The sequence below is a fragment of the Xylocopa sonorina genome, chromosome 2, assembly GCF_050948175.1.
Source record: "Xylocopa sonorina isolate GNS202 chromosome 2, iyXylSono1_principal, whole genome shotgun sequence".
Classification (NCBI taxonomy): Eukaryota; Metazoa; Arthropoda; class Insecta; order Hymenoptera; family Apidae; genus Xylocopa; species Xylocopa sonorina.
In genome coordinates this window covers 13,426,492-13,453,584 of record NC_135194.1, presented here as the reverse complement: position 1 = coordinate 13,453,584, position 27,093 = coordinate 13,426,492, and the positions used below count along the sequence as shown (strand labels likewise).

Sequence of the window (27,093 nt, the reverse complement as noted above, 5' to 3'; positions counted from 1 at the left end):
GTTTCTCCTCTTTTTCGACCAGGATGGATAATAATCGGTCGTTGTAGCCAGCAGATCGGCTACGGCGGAAGCTGTAACCCGTTTCCGAGGGGATCGATAATAACTCGTCGAGAGCGTGGCGCAAGCTTTTCCCTGTAATTCGTTCGGCGACGATCCAACGGCCATTAGCATATTCCATCCCTGTGTAACATTCACGCGGTCGTATAAAATTTCATTCACTTTATATCTTCCATTAACTCTTTTTATCGTTCATCTCCCACTAGAAGGGAACGAGCATCGTCCAGAAGCGTAGTCCTAAATTTCGCGACTGGAGCAACGAATTTAAGCAGAAACAATGGTAGCGTCGCAAGTAAGAAGAGTGGTTCTTCAACCAGTCCTACGTTTACCAAGATAAGAGAGAGCTTCTAAGACCGCGGCATTCAAGACGAAGGGGTTGCTGGTTCAGGTAACGCGGATAGCACCTACTCGCCACGGAGGCGAAGGTCGTAAGGCCGTCGAGGCAGAGGTGCGGCAGGGCGCCAAGGGAAAAGCTCGTAATAAGCGGCTGCGAATATTCGTCCGTCGTGAAAGTCGGTCCCGTCTTGGCTATAACTCGAGGATCCGTAGGGAGAGACGCGCCTGGCCACGTTTCCTGTATTTTTCCCCGTGACTGAGAGAAAGAAGGGGTGGACGGACGGACAGACGTAGAAAGGGAGAGAAGGGGCGGAGAGGGAAACTTTTCTATAAATCATTTCTCGCAGTAATAAGCAGTGGAATGCTCATTTAGTCGTTAACTTTATTTATACGCGGGGAATAAATTGCCCCGGTACTTTTAATTCGAACCGCTTTTAATTTAACGCTCGCGGACTTATTGCGGACCGCCCCTCCTCTCGATCCGCGACTTCGAGGATGGCCGATTCTTGCGGCCGCGGACGCTTCCGGTCCCCGTGCGCCACAGCAGGCGGAAACACGCGACGCAGTTCTACCATCGCGTACAATCGAATTTCTTAACGAAACATGCGCGGTGGAGGATGCCACGCGGGGCAAATGAAATCCTGCAAGAAAAAAAAATAAGGGGAAACGGGGTAATTGAGACCAGCGACTCGCGAGCCTGCTAGCGGGTTCCACGGTACCCTGTTAATCCACGGAACGGCCATTAGAATTAACTTCACGTGTTATTCTTTCATAAGGTCTTCCCTGCGCTTCCGTTGCTAACCACGTACCGTTGTTCAACGATACCTCCGCGATATTTTCCGCCCCCCTCGTTTCCAGCCTCCGTCCACAACGAACTCTATCCAGCGTTCTTCTAATTGTATTTTTCTTCTACCTTCCACTTTACCGCCTCTCTGTATCAATATCGTCCGGTACCTCGATCCTTCCACCCTGGCAATTACGTTTTTAATTCGAAAAATTCCTGGCACGCCACGGCTCTCGTTGCTACCCGGTGAAAATTGAAACTATCCGCAAACTCGAAGGATATCCCCTTGGCGTCAGAGGATAATAGGAACGAGTGCGTTCGAAGCGACGAAACTTCCCCGTGCCAATTGGAAGATTAGATTTTCAGAATGCTAGATCGATCGATCGAAGTCGTTTCGATCGTAGAACCATTTACGATGGACAGAGAAATGATTACCAGAGTAAATAGTGAATTCGTTTCCTGTGCCAGGCGAGGGTGAGCAAAGGACTCGCGTCGTTAAACTTTCGAGAGTGACGAGGCGAGGAAAGCTGTCGTTAACGGAATGACTTTCGATGCCAGTTCCGCGTTGAGCAGGGAAACAGAGGCACGGACCATTGCTCGCTCACAATTTTACTGGCTCAAGCCACCCGGTACGTTAGACGACGACGGTTTTCTTTAATTGCCATCCGCGCGGTAGGCTCCGCTCCTGTGTCTCCTCGTAAAAGTTACTGTCTCTGGCGTTGAGGGAAAGGAGGGTGCCTCGTGACGGATGTAACGTCAACCCTCGATCGTAACGTAAATCGTGTACACTAGTCATCCGATTTCACTCGATGCGAGTTAAATTTCGCGAAGGAAAAAGGAAAGAGAAACGAAATTTCGATAATCCGGTGCGAACGTTCGATTCGATAAAGCGAGGCGAACTATCCAGAAATGAAATAACTGGAAACAGCGCGACGGGTCGCGTCGCGATAGGAACCGGAGATGTTTCCCGGACCGCAGATGCACCATTGGTTACACCGTCGGCTCTGCTATCGATTCTCTATACTTTCATCGTGTATCGGAACGCAAACATGCGGCTTCGAGGTTATTTAATCGATTGTTTCGGTCTGCCGGCAAACAAATGGATATTAACAAATAATTCGCGCGATCCAAGTGGTATTGGCCGCGCGCCCAATGGGCACGAACTATCCCAGGGAATTTCTCCCGTGCATTTGCAGATGAAACAGCCGTTTCTTTTCGCGCGCGGCGTGCGCAGGACAGGTAACACGTCTCTCCGTATTGGCCGCGTAATGGAATGAAAGTTTTCCCTTGTAATTCCAAGGCGAGCGAGCAGGGTGGATAAATAAAAATTCCCGCGGTCCCACCTTTTCAATCCTCGATCGATCCCTCTTCTAACCCCTGGCCACCCGTTCCAGGCGTTCCTGTGAACGAAACGCGGGCAGGAGAACACACTCCGCCGCTGCCGCGTTTTATGCACGTTAAAAGCCGCGTGCTCCGGTGACGGTGCATCTACCGCGACGTTTCCACCATTATTCCTACCCGCCCTCGTTCTTATCTCTCTTCTTATCCGCTTTACGCGCGAGCCAACGGAGAAGTACAAAACAATAACCGTGGTGCGAGTCACGATGAGAATTATTGCGAGCCTCTGTGTCTGTCTCCCTTTCTCTCCTCTCTTCCTTCTCCATTTCCTGTTTGCTGTCGCGTCACACCGCGAGGGAACCGGCTCGAAAAATATCCAGGAAAATATTTTTCTTCCCCCCGCCATTGAGATGCACGCGACCGCTTAAAAATCCGACAACGCTCGATCCTCGAGGATGCGTCTCGTACTCTTCTTCCTCCGCGTGTTCGCAGTCTGGAAAATGTTCCTCTGACGTCGCGTTTCTCTTATTCGATCGCGTTAAAGCAGGATTCTTCACACGCGTGTCGAGATCGTCGCGAGTCCTGTCGATGTAATTTAGTCGGGAGTAACGCGTAGCGCGAATGACGCTCACCGACTGTGACGTTGCGGCTAGGTCAACGATCGCTGGTGAATTCGACGAATTGACAGTTGGACCGACGTGTTTCCATATCGCCAATGATGGGGGCCAACGTTCGATCAATTCCGCGGGGGTTGGGTGGAATTTATTCAGGCGTCGGGGTGTGTAAATAGAAATCCGTCGAAAATGGCGCGGAAGTAAAAGGGTAAACTAAAGTGGGACGAGGGTCGAAAGAAACAAAAGTAAATTACCGCAAAGACGAGAGGCATTTCGTTCCCCAGGCTCCGGGTATTTGGCGGTGGGCGCCCGTGAACCGTCGAAAACTTGAAATAATTACCAGGGCAGGGATTATCGAGTTTCTCCGGCAGAAAAGCCGAAGTTCGGGGGTGTGTCGAGCGGCGTTGTGCCGCGAGTCACGAGGCAGGGGTGCGCAGGGGTGCGAATTCGAGAGAGAGAGAGAGAGAGAGAGGAGAAGAAACGAGGCACTCTGCAGCCGAACGTTTCCACGGGGGCAAGACAGACCTTGGGATCTACGAGTTAATTATTTAATAAGCTGGAAAATTAATTGCACCGCTTCTTAATTAGTTGCCGTTTCAGGAAAGCGGAAAGAGTCGCTCTCGTTAAGACCCGGATTCGTGCACCCGTCTCGTTTCAAAATCAGCGCGAAACTTGTGCACGCTGTGTGTGCTTTCCGAAGGAACGAGACGTCGAGGGAGATTCTGTCCCTCTCGCAGTTCGCTCTCCGCTACGGGCGTTGGGATAAGGTTGAACGCTCCGCGGGAAGGAACGTTCGAACCTTGCCAAGGGTGAAAGTGCATGGTTCGCTTTGATCGAGGAATATGGTCGTACTTAGGTAAAATTGAAGGGAACGTCCATCGCTGGAGTCGCTCGAGTTTAAGCGCGAGGCTATAAATTGAACGCGTGCCGCGAAGGGTACGCGAAATGGGTGCAAAAAAAAAAAAAAGGAAAAAAGGAAGAAGGGATCGGTACCAGTTTATAGGCTGGCGGCCTCCGCGTCGCGGCGACGTTTCCAGCAGGCAGTTCTGTTCCGTTCGACGGCGCAGTTTAATATGCCACGTTCCACGGTGGCACGCGACTTCTGCGTTAATGTCAGCTGCGAAATTTACAACGATTCTAAACCCTTTGAGATTATGACCCTTTCGCATTTATCCTCTTCCACCGGCACGATCGCGATAACCCCACGGTTACATTGTGCGCCGCGAATTGTTTCTTAATGCGGCGCGTGGCCCCGCGAAGCGGTGGCCTTTTTAATTTTCAAGTTCGACCGTAAACCGCAGCCACGTTTTTACGATAATTTCGACATCCGTTCTACCTGTGCACAGCGGCTCGATCGTTCTTAAAGGGGCGATAATGAAACCTGGTACACGTTGATACATCCCCTCGATAGTTTGCCAAGTTCCAAGAACAAAAGCACATCGTCCTCTCCCAACAGTAATTATTATACTTATTCATCACTCGCATCCCAACAATTTGTACTACAAACGACCATAAAACACGATGTAATACACGAAAGGAAACGCGTTTCATCGTAGACGTCAGAAGTTCAACGATCCCTCGAAGTAGTCGGTTAATTTTCAGAGGTCGACAGGGACAGCTCGTTCTTCGTACTCCCCGCTTCGAGTGTTCCCATAAGTGCACCGCAGCAGAAGAGCGACCCCTTCGGTTTCTTATTAGTCCAGCCGGTGGTTGCTCGCAATTCTTCCGCAGGCGGGAAACAACCAGCGGGACAATCGAGGACCGCGGAGGGTGAAAGGAGACGCGAGACAAGAGAAGTCGAGCGCGCGGTGGCCGCGGGAATAGGAGGAAAACGAAATAATCTTGCCCCTCAATTTTACGGACCACCGAGTGGACGAGCTGGTCCGTGAAGACGGCACCAAATGGCGGCTGGAGCGATTGTCGTCCCGTTTCCCGAGTATTACCCCGCGGAATCCTCGACGAACGCGAGTCACTGGCAAAAAACGGGGACCAGCGATTTCATTCTTCCAGTCTTTCGACCGATACGTCCTCCTCAGCGATATTACGCGACGTCCCCGTCGAAGACGTCCGCGGTCAGAGTCTCGCGACGAGGGTGCGCCTCGAGCAAATGGAACATGCGATTTTCGAATGTAATTTCCCTCCCGTCCGGTCGCCGGCTCTTCGTTTTATTGCCGTCGCTGCGCATTTAAAACCGCACTGGGGTTTCACGATCCCGGGTCCGCTACCTTTTCTTTTTTCTTTATCGACGCAATTTACCTCCCGAGAGGCTTCTCGAACGGCGAATTCACTTCGCGTCTTGCTGCTTTTCGATATTAGCTTCTCTCCCCTCTGTACTAATACTCTTGGCAGTAGTAAAGGTCAACGATTCGAGCCTTCCAAAGTGAAACGTTCGTCTGGAGTGAATGCTCCTTTCTAAAGAAGCAATAAGGGATGCGTCTAGAATCTTGACGTCGCTGTGACGAGTCGCCAATGAGTCGATAGACCAGATGAATCGAACTCAACTGTAGTTACGATTCTTATTAATGTCGATTGCGAATTGTGGTGACATGCGACAAGCGGAAACGGCGTTCTGAAAATTAGATCGAGTTACCTCTAGTCAGTTTATCGACTACGGTGGAACGACAGCGCAGGACGACACAATTCCCTACCCTGAGCTTCTGCACTCGGCTCTAATTAATCCAAAACGATCGTACCCGCCCGCATTGTGCCGTGCATCGAATTAATTGCGGTAAACGATTCGAGCGTGGCGCGGAGAGGATCGTTTCGGAAAGTTTCTACCCTCCGTCGCGTTTCCGCGCGTACGCGGGACACGTTCCTCGTAACGGTCAGACCGTGTTCGTCCGCGGGCGAGAAAAACTCTTAAAACCGGGGGAAGCCCAGCGTCGGGACAAGTGTTTCTTACGACTCAACTTTCTTCGACGGGGAACACAATGCTATCGCGATCGAGCGGCGTTCAAACGAGAAAACTTGGACGCGATCGCAGCCGCAGGCTACGCTGCAAATGTTGCGCGTAATTTGTAACCGGAACCGTGCCGCTCCCTTCGACTACCGTCGAAACTTGGGCGGTTTCGATGACGAATGGCGAGAACAGGGGAACGAGAGTTATCCTCGCAACCCTCTTCGAGGTGCTACCGTCTTTCTTTATCCTCCCCTGACCGATGGTTACTCACCGTTTGCGTAGGCCGCGAGGAGGTCCCTGAGCTGTTGTTGGCCGGTTGTTAATTCGACGCAACTGACCCTCACGCTGAACCTGGATCCTGTCCTTTGTCGCTGCTCGGTTATCCCGCGGAACAGCCAGGCGATTGCGCATGGAATCGCTCCCAGAGTGTGGCCTGCTTCCGGTGTGCCCAGCATCGTGTGAGATTTGCCTGGGAACAAAGAAACCAGCGCGCGGTGTGTAAAAATCAGTCGACCATTCGTTTATTCGTCGATCCCACCGATCTCTGACTGGCCTTTGGCCGGGGATCAAAGGGTGGAAAGCCTCGATGGTGTACATCGCGACCACGGAACAAACAGCCGTTCTCGCGACTGATTTCCCTCGACCTCTAAATTAGCGAACCGTGAAATATTCAATTGAGTACGACCGAATAGTGGACCAGATATTCGCTGGTATTATCCGTGAATGGAATCGGGTTTAATTAGTTCGGATTAGAGCGAGATGACGGGCGAGGTCGAACTCGTAACTTCGATGTAGCGCAGCGAAACTATCGCGAGGGCGAAAAGATTCTTTATTGAGGGATTCATCGTTCTGGTCGTTGATTGAAATTTATGAACCATTTGGCTGGACAACGAACGACTTCTGACGCGATTGATTTCCCTCGGTTCTCGCGTCACAGTGAAATCGATTAGCGCGGTCGGACCTTTGGAAACGGGGTGGATCCGCGGGATCGGCGACGAGCGCGGCAACAATCGCGACGCCTGATTTGTGGTCCCGGACCGGCAACGATTAATTTGTTTACTATTTACCGAGCCGCCGTGGGGAACGCGGCGGCGCTAAACGCTCGATCATAGTTACAACGCGTAACGAGGCCCGTCAACGGGGGGCGGTCTAATTTATACAACGGATAGATTGGAACCGATTAATTCGGTTACCATTACAAGTCCGTGGCTTTCAACAATCGTTATTATTGAAACGAGTGTAATCGAGAACGGCGTCTGCTTTTGCGGCCGCGAAACGTCGGCCATTGTTTGCGCTTCGACCGCTGCGAAAGAGTTTCGCGTCGATCCCCGTTCGCATGACGCGCGAACTCACCCCTCGACGCGAGCGTTACGTTGTCAATTATTTCTCCGCTTGTACGGTGCCTTTTTCTACGCGATTATTATATTCCACGCCGAGGGGGTGGACCCTGTAAAAAACTGCAGTAATAACGAAAGTTCCTCGCGCGAGTCGAGAACACTGGAATGTCTGACCGTAGCGGTACGTTACTACTTACCGCTCGTCGATGCCTGCTATCGAACGCTAATCTCCTCCATTCAATTCCACCCCTTCTTTTTAATGTACATAAAACCTTCCGCGGCAGTCTACGCCCGGTTAGAAAAGCATTCTTTGTCCGCGACGGGGAAACTTTGGAATTCAGCGCGGTGAGACGGCAAGGACGCGGGCCAAGGGGGTGGTATTGCCGATAGGGAAGCGGAAAGGGTCTTATTAAAATCGTAAAACAATACGGGCGCGGCGAGAGAGTTCGGCCGAAAAAAAAAAAGAACGAAAGAAAGAAAGAAAGAAAGAAGGAGGAAGAAGGCGGAGAAGATAAAGGAGAGGAGGGGCGGGAATGGGAAAACGGGCGAAAGTGACAGAACGAACGGAAGCGGAGACGACGGGAATTGAAAGCGAAAGGCGTAAGAATTTGAGGGGTTCGCTCTCTCTTTCGGCCTCGTTGGCTGCCGGCAACGGCGAAATAATGGGAAAGCACCGGCAGCCGTCGCTGAATCTTAAACGTTATTTAATTGTTTTAACGTAAGACACGGTGAATTATGTTGTTATTTAATTAGAAACCGGCAAGAAGGGCGACGCTCTCAGCCATTCCACGTTCAGTCAACTTTCCGGTTGGATTCAGAAACGTTACGTGGATTAACCGGTCCTGATTAGTTTTCCAGAGAGGGAGAACTTGGGTCGCTACGCGTTGCGAGTTATTACGTTTCGAAGAATCCCCGCGATCTACCGGACGAAAGTGATCCTGAAAAATTCCACGACGGTGAATAAAACGAAGGCAAGAATCGCGACACTGCGAGTGCTTTAAAGTCGATGCAGCGATTGGAATTTAAGCTCTCCTCGGTTCTGACTAACGTCTGCGTGATCGAACGTCGAGGACTTGCTCGAGAATCCACGGGAAGCGGAAAAAAAGCCGCGAGAAATAAACGGAAACGCAACTGAACCTTTATTAGCCGAGTGAACGGGTATCGATTTAGTTTCACACGGATTTCTGCTTCCTCGCGCGCAAGAGAAACGACCCGTGGAATTTGTATCTCCGTCGAAAGGAATCGTAGCGCGATGACTGAAACAACGGTGGATACGAATCATCCCGGGCAGGTATAATTATCGCGAGTATTTGCATGTCAAAGGGGCGGTTCGCGGTCCGCGTAGCTACCAGGACAGACGCAGAGCGCGTGTTCTTCTTCCACTGCCGTTTTGTTGGTTAATCTGCTTTCTCAGTGGTTCTTCGCGGTGAAAGGGTTCGACAGCGTGTGTACCTTAAGGGCACTGCGGGGAGTCTGATGCGGAGTAATTAGCACCGCGTTATAGAGTACAAAAGGCCGTACTGTCTGGCCGTCGCGCGGGACTGTTCACCGCGTAGCCAACCCTCTCCCCGACCGTGGAAATTTCTGTACAACAAATTCCGTCGCTCTCAAACGGTCCCGCGGGTCTGTCGCGCGGTTCCGCGACGCGATTCTTGCACGCGTTCTCGACAGGACCCACGCGAAGACTCTTCGCGAGGGAGGAAGAAGGACGCGTTCCGTTTTAAGATCGTCTGGGTTCGTCCTCGATCGTTTCCGCGGTGCGTGCGCGCTCCTTTTTCACCCTCGCCATCCCTCGCGGATTTCGCCTCCTCTCTTTCTCTCTCTCTCCGCTTGTCCTTTTGTCTAGCGTTTCGCCCGCGCTTCTCTGTGTCAAAGCACCGTGGGGTGGCGGCGGGGCGAGGTAAAGAGTTAGGGGAGTCCGTTCTACAAAAGAAAGGGGGAAGAACAGAGGCGGATAGGAGTGACACACAGAGAGGAGAAAGAGAAAGGGAGAGAGGTGCGTCGTCGTAGCGATGATCAAAAGCAGTTTCGCTCGCGGACTCGCCTCAAGTATCTCCGTGGTGCCGAGAGGGGGATGAAACTTCTCGTTCGGCTTCCTTCCAGCGTCTTTCTTCACCCGCCGTTTCTTTATCTTCGCCAGGCCGTCCTGTACACTCTCTTATCTACCGCTCGTGACTTTCTCCGTCACTCTCCTCCACTCTTCTAACCTGCGCATCCCCTTCTTTCTATTGATTTTTCTCCGCCCGGTAAATTTCACTCGATTCCTCGAGGACTACCCGCGATTTCGAACGATCGACGTCGGATACGGAAACGCTGTTCCTGCAACTGCTGCCGCGATGCCTCGGAAAATTGCGACTCGACTATTGGCACGTTCGGTTACGTATAAAAATTTCGCGAATTGTTCAACCAAAAATTGAAATCCTCCTAGTCTACGGTAGGAATACCATCTGGGTAATACTGAAAGTGGAGAGTTCCACTGGTAACCCTAGAAAAGCAGTGGGTCACGCAATCGATGCGCGGTAGGACGAGGCAGTGAACTTTAATCGGTCTCCTATTCGCGGAGGCTCGCCATAAATCCGTCGGTTCGGTAGTTATTTCCGTTGAAAGCACGGCGCGAGAGACGAGGCGAAGATAATCTCCGGTGCGCGTTAAGATTCGAAAGATGGGTGTGGAAGGGTGGCGAGCGGGGTGGAGGTGAAAGGGAGAGAGAGTCGTGTCCCAGTAGCATACATTATCCCGTTTCCTTTCGCTCCTTTTCGTCCATCATTCTCGCACCCCCATTTTCTCTGCCGCTTTCCTGGCATCCGCCAGCCCGAGGAAACCCTCCTTACCCTCGGTTTCCTCCGCATAATCACGCATTTGCATGCAAACTCGATATCACTACTCAAAATGTAAAACAACTCGCGCGCGCCTCTTCCCGGTTGGGCTTCTTCTTCTTCTTCTTCTTCACGAAGCTGTAAACCAACGGTGAAAATGGACGCGACGACTCTTAGCCCACCCCTTCTTCGCTACGGACTGGGGAACATCTAAATAAGGAATCGACTTCGCGGCAGACTCACCTGGGGGATGGCTAATTCGCGACTACGAGGGCGGCTTCTATAATGTATTAGACTTCTTTAGAGCGAAAGAAATTCAAGTTTCCAGAAGCGGTCTCGAGTTCCCCAACCTCCCTCGTCTCTCTCCTCCTATTTCTTATCACCGAATCGCCTCGTTCTTCGCTCGGAAAAATATCGAAAAGTAAGCAAAATTCGAAAATGGAACTTTAATATCGCGAGCGACGCACAGGAAGTCACTGGTACGCATTTCGTCGAACGCATCGCGCAACAAACGTAATACCGCGCAGACGAAGCTTGAGATTGAAGAGGGTTCGAGCTTGCTTTCTTTCTTTCTTTTCCCGCGCCTCCATCACTTCGCGCGTGCATATGTAAATTGCGCGGAGGGTCCACTCCGCGGTGCAGCTTAACGCTCGAGCGAGCCACGACGGAAAGGAGCGCAGTAGGACGATAAGACCGGCGAGGATCCATTCGAGGTATTCATATTTCATGTAATTACTTCCACGCTCGGGCAGGACGAGTTCCGTTAAGGGGGATGCGAGACAATGGCGTTTTGTCTACGCGGACGTCGAACTTTGTCGAACAAAGGACGACCGGGAAGACGGTAGCGGGGAGACGTTGTCGTTGCACGCGGAAGTAGGAAAAACGTTTAACCCGCTTTTTATGCGGAACGACCGAGATTACTCGATTCAATTCTCGTCCTGTCGCGTGAGCGAAGGTTTGATTTAAACCACAGTCAACCCATTCGATGCGTTGTTTCTACGTAGAAGAATCTGACTGGTTGAAACGATGATTAATTACCATTGAAGTCGTGCTCACCTAATCCCGCGTGTCCAAAGCAGAAGAGGCAACCGTCCGTCCCGTTGATCACCGCGTGAATCACGTCCGTCAACGCGCTCGAGCAGATCTCGGTCTGAAAAAAGAATAAGGGAAGAAATCGTTAGGCAAAGGGTTTGATAAAAGACGTCGACAATGGGACCAAAGTTGGTGGAGCAGGGGTAACAGGACCATGACGGTGTTTCCATACAATGGGGTCCTGTTTTTCCGCTCGCACGGCGATAATTGATCCCAATTTGGTTATCCGAAGTTGGCCTCGAGAGGAAAGTTACTTAACGACGTCAGGCGAGACGCTCTCGAGCACGATGGACGCGATTATAATTGCTCTTCATCGTCGCGGGGTGCTGCGCCTCCTCTCGTTTCCGCGAGTCGTGGCGCGGGCAGGAGGGACGACCCAGCCAGGACTTTCGAGGGTAACGACGAAGCTTAACTTAAAGTGCTTAAGAAAGCGTTTGCGGGACGTTTTAATAAACGCGCGTTACGTCCGCCCGGCGCAGGCGGGCCGCGAGACGGAGAAGGACGCGAGGATTACGGGAGGGGTGGCTTTGTTTGCTTTTAATATATTCATAGACTGGGAAAGTCCTTTCTCGAGCCTGGAAAGAACGCGACAACCAGATCTTCGTTCCTGTTCCTCCGTCTTGAGCCTGGCTGAGACTGTCTATCATCGCGCGAGCTTATAACCTCGCTAAATCATGCTCCGTGGTCATTCTCGACCGAAGAGTATCGATTCGAACGCGCGTTTTAACGCAACGCCAGCCGCCAGGCACTCGTGCGCAAAGTTTATTTGATAACCAACGTAATGGCGGGTGAATATATTCCGAGTAATATTCGACGTCCAGCGGATTTATTTCGCATTAACCAGTTTAAATATTAAATATCGAAATTGTTTAATGAAATGAATGCTCGATATCGTAACGGGGGAAGGAGGGTGGAAAAATAATGGAACGAGGACGTGGACCGTTGAAGGGTCGGTCTGTTCCGGGGGTCCCGCGAATTTCCTGCGGAAGCAACCGGGAATTTCCTCCTCGCCCGCGCCTCGATTCGTTCTGACCGATCGATATAGACATCGACCGTCCTCCCTTTCGCTCTCGCAAGGGTTAGCAAACGTTCCCGCGGCCGGAAGGGGGCGGCGTAGCCGCGGTCGGAGTGACAGAGAAAACGCGTAAAGGGGGAGAAGGTTGTCGAGAATATCGAGAGGAAGATGAGGATGTGTCGATACCTCGGCCAAACAAGATTGAAATCTTCGTGGACGAGAATCGGATGAATCTCGTGCTCGTGAGACGGGAAGGGGAGATGAAAACCTGGCGAGAGGGAGAGAGGGTAAGGATGAGAAATGGCGGGGATAGTTCTCAAGGAACGCGGGAGAAGAATCGTAGGTAAAACGGAACGCGAGCGATTTAGATGGAAGAAATCCTTCGGGCTGCGATTTTTTTTCCCTTCCCCGTTCGAAAGGAAACGGAAATAAGGAGTCCAGTCCCTCTTCCAATATGGTAATTCCAATCTGTCGTTGCTCGTTTCAAAGCGCACGCCCACCGTACCGGAGAGAACGAATTTCCTCTATAATGCCAGGCGCTGGCACACGTACATCCCCGGGTTGAGAACGATTTCGATCGATGAAAATCGCCGATCCCCACCACTTATCCGCTTTAATCGCGAAAAAGGACTCGGTTGGGCCTCGAAAAGCGGTCGGAGGCTCGCGTCGGAATCCTCCGTGCGGGATTAACGGTTCAGGGAAGACGAGGAGGGTTGGAGGGGAGGGGTTGAAAGAGGCGAAGAAGAGGTCCGCGGGACAACAAGGACATTCATAATTATAACGGGATCATCCCCGGGGATGTAACGCAAAGCAAACATATTTCGCGGCTACCTGCACCCTCGAGAGACCCGCCACCCTCGCTTCTCTACCCCGCCTCTAGGCTCGCCTCTGCCTGGCGGAACCGACGGCATCACGGTTAATGAAATACGTGACCGAAGCCTCCGTCATAATCTCAAACACTTGATTCCGCGATCCCGCTCGGAATTGAGAGGAGCGAAGGGTTCGCTCGTCGTTCGCCGCGCGGAAAACATCCCCTCGGCGGCGGTTGCTCGTACGCTTTGCAAAGCGTTCAATTCGGATGCGTTCTATTCAGTTTTTTCCTGCAGTTTTGATATTCCGCCGCTGTCGTCCTCTCAATTTCGTTTCCTACGATGACGCGTCTAAGTGGAATTCTTTATTGCGCGAATTTTTGTCAGCTCGAACAGAGCAGGGGATGGCTGAAGAATATTTTAGAGAGAATCGAGAATCTCCCGGTCGGACAGCTTCGAACTGTACGACCCTGAGACGATCGCAATTCCGTCGTTGGAAAAAAAATCACGCGGAAAACTCCTAGTCAGGGAAAACCGAACGAGATTACTGTCCCCTCGTAGACCATTTAGGAAACGAATCAAAAATTGAAGAGGGCGAACGATCGAGCACATTTTGCTCGAAACGTTTCCACGAAACCGTTGGAGAGGCGATTGAAAAGAATGAGCCGCGGAGGCAACGTCTTTATTAAGAGCGGGGAATGGGAGCGGACATTAATTTTAGCGAGTGCAAATTAAAAGGGAGCGGAGGACACCGCGGTGTGACTTACAAACGGCGTCTGCGGGTGTCATCGTAGCCTGCGACGCGTCGATTCCACTTGCAGGACGCGTTCTAGTAACGCAATATTGGCGCCGCTGCGTGGAATACCAATGACACGGAGAGAAGGGTCGAACGGGGGTGGAACCGAGGGGTGGTTGTCGATGCTCGTGGCCCAAGACAAGCTTCTTCGTCGGAAGAAGTTCCAGCCATCCTCCTCTCTCCACTCCTGTCCCTTCCCCTTTACCAATACCGTTTCTGTCTTCTTTTTGCTTCTCCCGTCTCCGCCACCCCTCCGCGACGAAATGTAAAACTCGTGTAAGAAAGTTCGAGAGGAAGCTACCGAGGAAAGGAGTGGCGTTCGCGATGGGCTGTTAACGCGGTGGTGGTGTGCATGGGACCCTTTTAATGGCTGGAAATAATCGAATGACCCTCTTTCGCGAATCTCTTAATTCGCAAGTTTCCAGATGCCTGGCGCGGTGTTGGTCTGGCGAGGCGAGCGAAACAGCTGTTCCAGCCGACGCCATCTCCTTGAATCGACGATATCGTCGACTGGTGGTTCCGAGTTTCTTCTCGTTCTCAGACCACTGCTTTTGCTTATCCCGATGAAACGCGAACGAAGCTTCTCTCTGACTGCGACGGGATTGAGAAAGAATCCGGAGGAAGACAGATCGGAAGGCAGGATACTGGACGCGACTATTCTTACGAGACTACTGGCGGAAATGGATAGGTACACGTTTATTTGCGCGCAGCGAGAGTAAATGTATTATGATTTATGCGAGTTGAACTTGGCCGGATCGGTCATTCTGATGGACATTCATGAAGTTAGTACCTCTCGCGGAAAATCACGTTGGATTCAAATTATCAGGTTACGATGCTCGCCCGGCAACCGCGTCTCTCGAATAATATCTGTCAGCGTAATTACTGGCCGGTTAATTGCGCGGGCGTTACGAAAATCGAGTTCCGTTGATTACGTTCCATTCCGAAAACAGGCAATCTAAATAATTACATGGCCTGCGGAAGAACCGTGAAATGTATCCGCGCGTATCGTTCGCGAAATGGTAAAAGCGTCGTGAAATAAAGAGGACGGGCCAGCGTGTAACGTACGCGAGGGCGGAATGGAGGCGATTCATGGTATTCAATGGGTTTCGATAACAAGCCGAAACGCGAGGCCGTAACGCGGCCTGGCGAGACACGCGTAACAGCCTGGTTACGATAATTCTATGCAACGTTCGTCCCGTAAGAAACGTAAGATACGACCGTAGGAGGAAAGTGCCGCGGTTCCCTATTTGCATGTAGACGCAGCTGGCGCGTGGAACATCGCCGCGGTGTCGTTCGATGGGAGCGGTATCAAAAACAAACAGGCCTGAGGGGGTGCTTTTCGCCCCCGTTTTCGACCTGTCTACGAGAACGGCCGCGCGAGCACCCCCGTTCACGAGCCGATAATTCCGAAAATTGCTGCCGCCACATATGCGTGACATCCGGTTTTTGTTCAGCGCACCGTGATTCGTTCGCCGACTTACTCGCTTATAAATAAATTCCGATTCGATCGGGGCCGCGAGAATATTCGACGCTGGTCGGACAGGTCGACGGACCGACGTGCCCGCGGAGCGTTCGACCGGAATTCGAACCTCCGCGTTCGAATCGCAGACAGAAATCAGTCGAGCACGCGCTCGATCGGTCTTTCACCCTGTTCAGTGACCATTTTCATAACCCGTTATTAATCCGTTAAGCTTATCGCTTCAACGACGCGCCACTTCGACGAGAGAAACTCGAATCGACGCGATAACTCTCCGAATAACAGTCGAAGGAACTCTTTATCCGAGGCGTTCGCGTAGTAACGGCGGTAAGACCGATCGCATTGGCTTCCCAGAAGGGAAATACCAAGGCTGGGGTATGCGCGAGCGACCCCAGCAGTCGTTGAAATATGTCGCGATTTACACGGGAGATTGGCGTCCATAGTCGGTTGGGGAGCAACCGGGAGAGAGCGTCCCTGCGTCGCCCCGCTCGCAAAAGCAACCGGGAACACCCCCGCCAGTGGGGGTGCGCGGGCACGAACGCACACCAGTTGGCCGTGTCGGATCAAAAAAACATTCGGGAAATCCAACGCTCAGTTTGACCGGTGCAAAATCGAAATCGTTAGTAACCCTATCCGCGTGTTTCGCCTGCGACCCCTTCCACCCCTACTGGGCCAGAGCGCGTCGACGCGCGTTCCCCTCGTTTATCCCGCCCCTCCGTGCTGTGAATTTCCCGGGCGCTTGAAACAGCGGGTTGTTAAAAATAATTAAGAGAGTTTTCGGGGCCGTGCAGGCTCGAAAAATGGGGGAAAAAATTGCTTTTTTTCCGGGCCAACTTCGTAACTATTCCTCGCCAGCGGCTGGGGATGATTTCGACTGGCGAATGAATCGAGAATCGCGTTGCTGCTCGTAGAGCACGATCTCACGGAGAGTGACGTCTCGCTAGCGGGGCGGCTGACGGGCGTCGGACACCTGCCAAACTTCATCAACGCTTCCCGAAGCCCGGCTCGTGGCCCGAATTAATCTTACTGTAATATGGAAATGCGTCGTTCGGACGGTGAAGCTGCGCGGAAGATCCGCTCGGACGGATCCGGGCGCGAGCCACGAGGAGGCGAGGGACGCGTGCATAGAGGCGGCCAATTGGGGTGGATCCGTTCCACGGGCCCGTATGATTGGTATACAGATTAGCGCGGCTCTCCTCTGCCGCGTTAGAACGCCGCTATCAACCCCTATTCGTCGAGTGCTTAGCCGTCGAGCGCCAAGGACCGAGGGACGGATCCGTGGCAGCCCGTGGATGTTGAAGAGTTTTTCTAACGTCGACGGAGTGTGCATCGATTGTAGGCACGAGCGAATTGAACGCGGCGCAGACCGGGGACGGTTGATCGACGAGGCCGCGGAGACGCATGCTGGCTGTTGCGGGTCTACGAATAATGGGAAGCCTGACTGTGACGCGGCGAACGAATTCTGATGAATAGGAGAACGCGATGCGTCTGCTTTGTGGATCGATCAGCCGTATCAAAAAACGGATTAACTAGGAGAGAGAGAGAGAGGGAGCATGGAATGAATTCATTGGTTCGAGGAGCCGTTCGTAACGGTCCGTTGCGAAATCGAACGCGTAGACAGTCGTAAATGCGGTGGATGGTAATGGAGGCCAGTTAAAGTATTTGAAGAGCAATATATATTCTTGCAACGAGCGAATGATCGAACTACATTACCCATCCTGTAATTTCAATCGTATCTGTTCTTATAAAAACGCAAGGAAAAGGGAAAAAAAACCGCAGACGATCCAGGCCCAGGGACGATTGAACCGCAACCATCACCCCCTCGTTAATCCCGCGGCAACAAGGCGGAGGGCGAAGCATAATTTTTCGGTAATCTCCATAATCGAATCCGGGCGGCAAATTAGAAAGGAGCGTCGCAAAGATATCCGAGGTTCCCTTTCTCCTCTTAATAGCAATGCCTCAGCCGCCGACGACTTAATAAGAATCGAGCGTCGATACGGCTGGAACCCGGGACGGGGCTAATCCCGTCTGCGCGGCGCGGACGGAAGGGCGCGGAAGGGAATACGCGCGGCGGCCGATCCATTCTCGGTCCAGACGAGCCGCGAAGCCGCGGCGAGGAGAGGACAAGAAGCCACCGTGGGGCACCGGTGGGTTCCCAGACGCGTTTCAGAACGCGCGTTCGATCAGCGCACGCTGGGAAATGAGCAATAGATCGAAGCCGCGTCGTCGAGAGACGAGGGAAATGCCTGGCCCCGCCGGCGCGGACGGAGAAAGTGAAACGCGCGGACGACGAACGGAGACAGGGACGGCGGGGCGGTTAAGGGGTTAGGGGTTGGGAATCGGCAGACGGCAGGTGGAAAGAGGAAGAGAGTGGTACGCAAGCGCGTACCGGCGCAGGGTACACGCGAGCGTAATCCACCAGCGTGACTATTAGTCGTAAGTCAATAATAAAGCCCTTGTCCTGGACCGACCATAATGGCTCCTGTGAATTATTCTGTCCAGGATGCATTGTCCGGCCGGATCGTCCGCGGGGATGGAATTGTCGGCCCCGGCCAGCGGCGGTGCGTATAGACACGCGTGTATACACGAGCGTGCGCGTGTATGCGGGCGTCTGCACACACGCCGGGTAAGATCTCGAACGTGGACGGCGTCGAACCCGCGCGTATTCACCTACGATGGCTCGTAATTGAGATGGATGTTCAATTAATTTGGCCAGGTTTCATTTGCACACGCGGAACCGATATCGGTGAGCGACCGCCCCCGTCCCTCTGGCCCTCGAGCGCACTTCCATCCGTGTCCTTTTCTTCGACACCTGAGATCGACAGCTCCAGCTCCACCTGGTTCTGCCTGTTGACGGATAAGTGTCCTGACCGCGCGGGGAACGGGGTTTGTTTCACGCCTCGAGGATTATACCGTCGTCAGACGCGTCTAGGGGTGGGTGGTCGTCGAGCGCGCCGATTCGAGGAGGCTTTGTGCTCGCGGAAAAGTGCGATTTCTCGGCTAATTGAACTACACCGCTGGTTTGATGGCTCTGTGTTCGCGAGGCGTCGGAAATGGGGTACCCACGAAAGAAGGCCGATGGAAGTTTAAATTTCCAACCGTTTTCTTTGTCACGTGGATCTCTGCCTTAATCGATTCAACAGCTAGTTTCCGCCGAAAACAACGGCTTCTCCGTAGACCCGGGTCCCTATCGTAGGCGTAACGCGATTCGATAGTCTGGAGGTATTATGCTTGGCAAATTGCCGGCTTTGTAAGTCGCACGGGCGTGCAGTGCGTTCGCGTAACGACGTCTCGAAGCATGTCGCGCTCGAGGAGCGTCGAACAAATTGGAACTTCAAAGACATTTCCCTTCGAAACGCCGGCCTTTCTTCTCCGGCTTTTTCCTACCCGCCGCGCACCTGGTCCTTGCGGAAATAAACTTGGCGCGAGCGTGAAACTACCCCGGGCGTCGACGCCAACCCGGTACGTGTCTATTCTTACGTAATGGCCGCAACTCGCGGGGATGAATGGCCCTGACAGCCGGCGATATTACGAATTTATCGAGGATTCGGCCGGCGCTTAGTCGACGTAACGTCACTCCCCCTTCAGCTTCTCGTGGCAAGTTTTCCTCCACCGATGCCTGCCCTGACGCGAGTTCCACCCGAGACACTTTGCTCGCGACTCGTCGAATTTTCCACCCCCTTTTTCCTACGTCTCTTCCCGTTTTACGCGACCAGCGACGGGAGCTCGATAATGCTACTGTTCTACGAAACTTTATTCCTCGCGATACGCGTGGAATACCGATCGAAAAAATTAGTACCTTTCATAGAGAGAAAGAGAGAGAGAGAGAGGGTTCGTTTGCGCCAATAAGTTGACTCGCACAATGTTTCGCATAGGACTGTCCTCTTCTCTCTCCTGGTTCTGGTTCACAATAAGCCATTAAGGCCCTCACGAGTTACGCGGAGCCGGGTTTCACGCGTTCCCAGCTCTTACGGAACGGGACAGCGGCTCATTAAACGACCAATGGCCTCCATCGGCGGCGTTAATTTACGACTGACCCATAATCAAACTGGCGCGGTCTGTTTGCGCGTCATAGCGGAACGGTTCTCGACGCGCGCACGCACACACCGCCCTGGCGTTCGCGGTTCGCGTATTTGCGGACTCAGGTAGCAAAGAGGTATCCACCGGACGAAGATTATCGGTTCGACGGGAATTGCGGCCTGGCTAGATTACATTTCCCGTGTACGCAATTCGATCCGTGGAAATGCGCGTTTTTCAAGGCCGCAGGCAACGCGTTAACGAGATGGTAGCCGTCGAGCCAATGCGCAGCGAATCGAATTCACTCGCGACGACAGATCGAGGAATCGGAAAAATCGCTGGACTAACAGATACAATCGAACCGCGCTCCAATTTCAATGACAATCGCATTCCAAATAATCAGTCTATGATTCGCGACGTCTACGAGCAGAGACAGACAGACAGACAGGCGGTAAAAAGTGGGCGCGGGTAGTAGGCTGGTTAAAGGTGAACCACTTTCGAGCCAGGGATCGGTCGGCGCCGGCTCTAAAATATTCACGCGAGCCTGCGTTTGACGGGCGGTCGTCGAAAAGAACGAACCGTCCCTCAGGACACAGAGGCGTACACGCCTACGCAAACACCGACACGTTTCCTCTCTGCTAGAGGGCTGCTCTCCCTCTTCCGCGAATCGACTCCACAAGTTCGAACGATTCAGAGGAATATAATAACTCGACCAGAGAGACATCGTCGACGTGTCCGCGCGACGCAGCAGAGGAGCTCCGAACCACCCCCTTTCGAAAAATACCGTGGCAAAAGAGGGGGGGAATAGTGAAAAGAAAGAGGAGCAGGGCGATCCATTGTGACTTTCGATGACAATCGGCCGCGACGGACGCTGTGCGGGCATTTGATCGAATCAATCGATCGCTCTCTCCACGGTTCTTCTAAACACGGCCCTGGCTAGGGCGCGAGGCGGTGGTGGTGCGCGGACTGCGTCAAAGGGCCGGAGGAACGCGCCGCTGGCGGGGTACGAAGGGCTGTCGGTCCCTAGAGAGGGCTGGTAAGCTCGCGAGGGACAGAGAGGATCGCGTCGAACGGGGAAGAGAGATCTCTGTGCCTCGCGAGGGGGGTTTACGGGGCGGGGAGGGTGGAAACCGAGTAGCTCCGGGCTCATTTGAATCCGACGCTCGATAATGTCCCCGGAGAGCATCGAAATATCTCGGTACCGCGCGTACATGCACGTCCGCGTTCCCGTGCATGCGACCCGCGATATATTGTTACGCGTACGCGCCCCGCAGCCCCGCTCCCGGCGCCCCGCGATGTCGTTCATCAATGCCACGGCAATAAAATTCGCGGCTGTAAGCGGGGAAAAAGAATAGGGCAACAACCTGGTCTTTGGGACCGCTATGGCCGACAGGTGACGCTGATCGATCGGATGCTGTTCTTTCATTTACATGGATGAAGGATTGGACCGGGTCCCGGGGGGTGGTGAACGATGATTTAGCGGTAGCGTGATCAGTGGAAACCTCGCATTTCGAGAGATATCGTGTCGTCTTCGGGGTTTCCGCGATTGCTGCCGGTGAAATTCGTTAGGCTCCCTCTTGAAAGGGAGCGTCGATACGGCGGGGATCGTCGCGACGATAAGAATAAGAGCCACGCGATGGTAACGCGTTTCTGCGGACGAAAAACTATCATGCCCCGACTCGATCTCCTCGAGGAGACGAGAAAGCGGCGAGAGAAGTCGTGGACAAGAAGCAACGTTCGCCGGAGGGTTCGCGGGAGAGAGACCGGGGATAGGTCGGATTCTCCTGTCGGGAGGTGGAGTTTAGAGGTCGGGAAATTAGTTTAGTTATGCGCCCGGCAGGGACGTCTCCCGCGTCTCTAGGATGAACGCGAGTCGTCGACGGAGCACGTAGACGTTACCAGCGGGCCCCGACTTCTCACGGCGTTCTCCTCTTTAACTTCCTCGGGAATTCCGCTCTCTTCCCTATTTATCTAACTTATACTCCTCGAGAAGCCCGATGTCAGGGCCAGCCCCGTGGAACAACCGTGGAAAAACGATTCTCGCCGCCGGAGAGAAAAGACACCCCCGCCATCCCCCTGTCGTTCGGCTCTGAATTCTCTGAAAAGGAACTACCCGACGCTCGAGCGTGAGGGCAGAACGATAGAAATCAGAGGCTTACCTGAGAGTCCTCTTCGGTAAATATCGCGTCGAAGGCAAACATTTTCGGCGCTGGCACGGCTGGCTTGCGATCGTCCGCGGAGGAGGATTGGCCAGCCGTTGGGTCCACCAGCGTCACCTGTTTCTTCTTCTTGTCGGCGTTGAAGAAGCTCCCGCCCTCGCCGTGCGACACTTTCAACATGACTTTCACCTGCGAACAGGCAAGAGGAATACATTTCAGATTGATTTAACCGGGATACGTCTGCTAACGAGGAGATCTGCGGGGTCGTCGATCCGTCGAGGATCGAGTAAAAGGTGGTTTTAAACAAGAACGGATCCGTTCCTCTCGAGGCGGACGTCCAGCGAGTCTGGTGGAACGGGTTAACGTTACGTAACGAATGAAATCTTCTCTGGGCCGAACAATAGCCTCATCAGAATTATCTGATGGACAGCTTCGGCCGGAAAATAGACGACGGCGGGGCTGGAATTACGACGACCCCCATTAACCGATCTGCTTCAATGGACCAGCGCGCCGAGCTCCTCTCGCGTTTAAACCCGGCCACTCTGATAGAAACTAATACAACACCGGGTTGATGAACTTCGGGCAGACTGCTGGATGCAACGGTTCCCGTCTTCGTTCAGAGTTCCAGCGATATTTTCGACCGGATTCGGACGGTTTAAATATTCTGATCGACGTTAATTCATCGGCAGAGTAACTTAAGCAGTTCTCTCCTCTGATCAATCTTTTATCCTTGCGCTCTATCCGAGAATAATTAACAGATTCGCAGTCAGTCACGCCTGACGTTTTAATCCAACTGGTTCGCATTTGATAAGTGACGGTTAAAAGCTATTAATACTGAGATTACGCGAGCCAGAGACTGCGCTAAAATTGAAATCGGTTACCAAGTGACGCGGATTCAAGGATCCATCTCGAATCGAGTAACCTGGTCGGACGCGATATAGAAAAAAAGAGAAATGAACGAATGCGTAGAGACGTGTCATTAAACCAGCATTCCTGGCACAAAGATCGATGCTCCACGGGATGATACAACGGTCAGGCAACGCGTGCCGCGGCTGGTCCGTTCGATCAGCCATTCAGGAAATTGTGTTTCGAGATTTCGTTCAGATTGCACCGCGCATTCTATTTTTTTTTCCTCTTTTTTTTTTGCATATACAGAACGACCTCGCCGCCACGGAAATACAGCGAAACATGGAAAAGAGACTCCCAGCCGTTCTTCCTCTGCTGCCGATAACTCGTTTTTCTTTTCGCGACTCTCTTGTTCCTCTTCATGATCGCCAAACGTCTCTGTACTTGGTAGTTCACTGTGAAAAGAGTTGAGATCGCTGGATGCCAGCGATCGAACGACCGGAAATAAAATAGCTCCTTGCTAGTCTCATTGGGGAAACTCTGCATATCGATTGCCTCCGCCTTCCACTTTGTTCGACTCGCTTTTTTTCCACCCTCTCCTTCCCACCCCCTCGGTTTTGCACGTATTCGCGCGAGGATCGCTTTGTCTTCCCGTCCCTCTCCCTTCCTCTCTCTTTTTCCTCGCAGTCCCTTTCTTTCTGAACCTCGCGTTCATATATCTCGTAACGAGGCTGATTTCGGAGCTGGACGTATCTGTTCCGCACGAACGATCCGAAGAGTCGTGCTCTCGAAACCCCGACGCGGATATTTCTCTGTCCCCTGGCCCCTTTTTGTCCACCGGAATGGCCGTACCGAACGCCAGATTCCTCTCGATGAACCTCTTCCCACCGTTCATAAAACACGCCGTTGATTCAGCCTCCGGATATTTCTCTTTAATCGACACTTTCTAATTTTTCATTCGCAACGCGACAGCATTTGTTGAGACGAGTTCAACGAGGTGCCGCGCTAGTAAATTTGTACCTCGTCTCGTGAAGTATCGCGCGATTGTGAAGCCGGGTAATTTATTACACAGATCAGAGAGCAAAATGTAGGTACATCGAGAGTGCAAGCGCCACGTATGTTATGCGTTAATTAGTATAACGAGGTACCAAATGGAAGTCGTGGCTCTTCGCAGCAACGAAAGACAACGCGAAGCCGCACTCGTATAAATAGCGTCCCTAGGCCATACGTCTTCACAATTTACTCCATTGTAATCTTCAATCTTACCCTAATGATCCCTACGAGGCTCTGGCTAGGCATGCTGCCAGCTTGTCCGTTTCTATTCACCGATTCTCTAAATTTCGCGGCGCCCTGCCGCTGTCGTCGTAACTCTTTCACTCGAACCCGCGCTGCCTATCTTCAAGGCCGATGCGGCAACCTTTCTTCCTTTGTTCGAAGTCCTCCGCCGTGGCGCCACGGATTTTCCGTGTAAATTGTATCCCAGGCACCGAGAGTTCCGCTTGCGCTCAGTTTGCATTTTCGTCGTTCGCCCCACAGTTCGTGGGTGTGCAAAATGGGACATTGTCGTTGTTATTTCTGGCTGTTGAAATAGGTGCGAATGCAGGACACCTCGTTTCGAGGGTTCTAGTTGCACCCATGGTAGAAAAAAAATTCGGTTTAAATTCCATGGATTTGTTCGCGCGATGAAAGTTTTAGGGCGAATGCTTCCTTCCAAGTAATCCTGCGATACACGATAGCTACGTGACTTGGAATCGAACGTTCAGATCTTCCGGTTACAATAGTACTCGGTTGGCTAAAGGATGGTCGAATCTGCGGCATCAATTTCTTAAAGACACGCGATACCTCGCTTTAAACCCGTCTGCGACTAATACTTTTCACGGGACAGTGGCAACTTTTAAATCGCACTGCGTTATAAAGGATCGACCGTGGTCTGAGTCGGTGACAGCGGAAACGGGGCTGAAACCGGAAGGTCGCAGTTCATTTCTGAACGTCCAAACGCGAACGCGTCGCGCCCGCCTCGTATACCACCCCTAGCCGTCATTTTCCGGATGGACGTTAAAGTGTAGGAATGTTTTATGACGTCGACTGGCATTATCCGCTAATTTACGATCGCGCCAGACTACGACGCGGTGTATCAAACGTGGCTACCATCGAACTTTGATCGCGAACTCTCATTCTCGCGTCTGCAGAGTCTCCTCTCCTGTCCGGAGACTGGCGTCACAAGAGGGACAGTCAACGTATCCTCTCTCGTACGATTGTAAAGTACTCGATTGTCGACGCGATCAAAGAAATCACTCGGGTATCGCAGTTGGTACCCTCGAAATGCTTTAAACAATACGGTCTCCTTTCGCCAGGGATCGTGAAACAGTCTCAATTACGAGTAGCTAAGTCGCGAGAGACTCGGCTCCGTATCTCGCGCTCTCTCTCTCTCTCTCTCTCTCTTCCTCTCTTTCTCTCTTTCTGGAGCAGGTACTTTGCCGCGGCTCGCCAAACACACACGGCACGTTGGCCTCAAAGGGAGAACAATGGAGAGTCACGAAGATGCTCGAAGCCCACCCCCCGTGTGACGGTCTCGCGTGCGAGAAGGCTCGAAAGAAGTCCGTGGGTGAAACAGACGGCGGCAACACACCCCGGGGTAGAGAGACAAATAAACCAGCCAACGTTCCGACCGATCGATCCGGGGCAAATAACCGGAATTAATCGAACTGCGCTTTGGCTTTTAATCGCGACAAGAGCCGGCTTCATCCCGTTATAGGAGAGACGAAACGCAACCCTCGGGGGTTTCGAACTTTGAAGACGAATGTCATGAAAGCGATTGCGAGACGAGGCATCGCCCTCCCTCTCTCTTTCTCTCGCACTCTCTCTATCTGTTTCTCGTACCGTACATGGAGATTACTCGACGATCGCGCAGGATAATCTAAATAATCATCGTCTGCGGGGAAAACGCGATTCCTTGGTGGCAGGCAACCCCTTCGTTAAAACGGTAGGTAACGTCATCGACGAACCTGGCCGGAGGCGACCCGCTCGTCGATCGATTTCGGCCGTTAATGCCTCTCTGTCTCGTGTAACGACTTTATCCGACACGCTTGATAAGGAACTTCCTCGACACGCTTGGCTCCCGCGAACCAACGAAAGATGAAAGTTAACCGGCCGTTTTACAACGTTCAACCGCCCATTAAGGGCCACTTGGGCGAATTTTATGTGCCCTCTGATTTCTGCTTCTAATGGCAGATTACCGTGCAGATAGCCGGCCTCGTTGCTTTCGTTCTCGTTGCGTTCAGTTGAGCTGAGTCACGTCTGCGAGCCCTCGCGCGCCTCCAACTAATGCTAATAACACTAACAATTACCGTGGTCAACCATTCCGATCGAGAGATAATGGCATAAATGGATGGAGGAAAATTAATTCAGGCGCGATAAACACGTATCCAGCCACCATGAAGCGATGGAAAAACTGTTTGTTTCTATAAACGGGAATAAAATATCGCGAATGGATTTCGAAGAAAGAAAGAGTGGACACCCGCGAAATGTTTGCGTAAGTAAGACATCGACACGTTGCTCTGAATGTTTCCGTGCCTCGTTCGATGTTGACGGATCGATGAAAAATATGGTTAACGCGACAACGTTCTCCACGAGCGACGGGTATTGTTTAAAGAGGAGCCACCCCCGACGCGGCGAGCGCGTACGTAATCGATTTCCGGCCTGTTAACGATTTCCTGGCTGGTAATCAAATTCCCAGCGGCGGCTTTTTTCCATTGCGCGGGCTCCGCGATAAAGGGCCGGGGCGTTTATGCAAATTCAATCGTAGTTTGGATTTTTTTATCGGCCCACGCGAAACGGTTATTGGAGAAACTGCTCGATGTGTTATCGAAGCTATCCGCGTGCCGCGGATCGTGCGAAAATTGAATTCCATCCGGTGGGACGATAAAGACGAAGTGCTAATAGACATAACAAGCGAGATCGTTCCGTCGTCTTCGTCTATCCTGCGCCTCGTTATTTACCTCGCGTGGTTGATCCGATTCTTGAAAAATTCAATCCTCCGTCCTCGTACTTAATCCGTGCGAACGTTAACTCAACAGAACGCACTTAACAAATGCAACAGCGTGACGAGTACGCGTTGTCAGGGATGCAAGAGGTCGCCTGGCGTTTCTTGGCTAAACAAACATATGTAAATTGCCCGACATCGCCGGAGAGGGACGCGAAACGGCGAGAACTCGACGATATAATTACGGGAACTGCCTTGGCCCGAGTGCACGGTTACCGTTCAATAATAATTAGACTAAATTATCCAGCTGGCGAGCGGAGTGGTTGCAAGTTTCTGATTCACCGCGGAATTGGAAACTTAACCCGCATCCAACTGTTATCAGTTTATGGTTGAACGTTGAACCTGTTATTAGAGACAGCGAGAATAGTGTATAGAGACAGTAGAAACGTTAAATTCGACCAGTTGCGATTTTAAGGGTTGACGATAACGAAAACAATTAAACGCGCGTAGAAATTTGTCTTTACACGTGTCCCACGCGTAACGCGCGACGATACAAATCTCGAGGCGGCCTCACGAACGACTTAAATACCACCACCACGGTAATTCCGCCCCGTTATCTGTCCCACCGCGTAGACGCATCTAAAACACTCGGCCTGGAGGCAAGCATCAAGAGGGTGAAAGTCGAGGAGCGCGCAGGAATTGGTGGCGCGTACAGCTCC

At 52.3% G+C, this 27,093-nt stretch overlaps 1 protein-coding gene across 3 annotated transcripts in view; it reads right to left on the bottom strand.

The window, feature by feature from the left end:
* LOC143433053 (uncharacterized) overlaps positions 1-27,093 on the bottom strand; it is a 272,042-nt gene that overhangs the window by 7,388 nt on the left and 237,561 nt on the right. For all 3 annotated transcript variants that reach the window (XM_076910161.1, XM_076910162.1, XM_076910163.1), the window contains 3 exons: positions 21,547-21,735; positions 11,238-11,331; positions 6,300-6,497 (listed from right to left, as the gene is read on the bottom strand). In XM_076910161.1, coding sequence (XP_076766276.1) covers positions 6,300-6,497; positions 11,238-11,331; positions 21,547-21,735 — 481 coding nt within the window. The remainder of the gene's footprint in view (positions 1-6,299; positions 6,498-11,237; positions 11,332-21,546; positions 21,736-27,093) is intronic.